An 820-nucleotide genomic window follows, 5' to 3' on the forward strand; every position below is an offset into this window, starting at 1 on the left:
CTGATGCCCGTCTCTCCATCACTATTGGCGGTTTTGAGGCAGGTTGCCATGCTGTAGCCTCTTTTTGTGCAGCTCTGTAGCAGGTGCTGCCTGAAGTCAGCTTGCAAGGAAGGGGCTATAATTTTGCGCCCCCGCCCCACCGTCCAAAGGTGGCAGACAGGTGCAATGGGTCCTGCAGCCAATCATGTAGCTGGAGCTGGAAGACAGAGAAGAGGAGCTGATTGTTGGTGGTGGTGGACAGATGTCCGCACTCTCTCTGCCACTGGTGACCAGCTCCAGTGGAGGGCATTGTTACAGTTCGCAGCTGGTACCTTCACTTGTGCCAGTGTGTGTGTGCAGGCACAGGCACTAACGCCAGTTGTCTATGTCCTTGCAGAATGGGCGAGTGGTGCTTGGAGGGCCTGGCAGCTTCTACTGGCAAGGTAAGGAAGCACAGTGGGTGAGGGCAGAATGGGTGGCTGAGCCATAGCTCAGTGCTGCTGCTCGGTTGCGGAGAGAGAGGGGTCCTGCCCCTCGGAGCGGGTGATTATTTCTGAGCAGGTATGTGTGTGTGTGTGTGTGTGTGTGAGAGCGAGGGAGAGAGAGTCTGTGGGGGTGGAGGGGTGTGTGAGGGCAGTTGGAAATGATTGTCCCATTGCGCCCTGTGGCGGGTTGATCCATTTTGCTTTCCATATTTTTCAGGCCAGCTCCTTTCTGCCAACATCAAGAACATTGTTCCGCCTCAGGCTGACTTCAGCTACATCCAGTACACGGTTGGAGAAATCTACAACAAGCAGTCTGAGAGCTCCTTCGATGACAGCTACCTCGGTACAGCAGTCTT

The 820-nt window shown here is 55.1% G+C and overlaps 1 protein-coding gene across 1 annotated transcript in view; it reads left to right on the top strand.

The window, feature by feature from the left end:
- Positions 1 to 820, top strand: part of LOC125482203 (integrin alpha-5-like) — a gene marked incomplete at both ends in the record, with an annotated part of 7,723 nt that overhangs the window by 2,285 nt on the left and 4,618 nt on the right. The window contains 2 exons of the mRNA XM_048594214.1: positions 377 to 422; positions 682 to 807. Of these exons, the coding sequence (XP_048450171.1) occupies positions 377 to 422; positions 682 to 807 (172 nt within the window). The remainder of the gene's footprint in view (positions 1 to 376; positions 423 to 681; positions 808 to 820) is intronic.

The sequence above is a fragment of the Rhincodon typus genome, unplaced genomic scaffold (genome assembly GCF_021869965.1).
Source record: "Rhincodon typus isolate 14 unplaced genomic scaffold, sRhiTyp1.1 hic_rhity00007040, whole genome shotgun sequence".
Taxonomy (NCBI): domain Eukaryota; kingdom Metazoa; phylum Chordata; class Chondrichthyes; order Orectolobiformes; family Rhincodontidae; genus Rhincodon; species Rhincodon typus.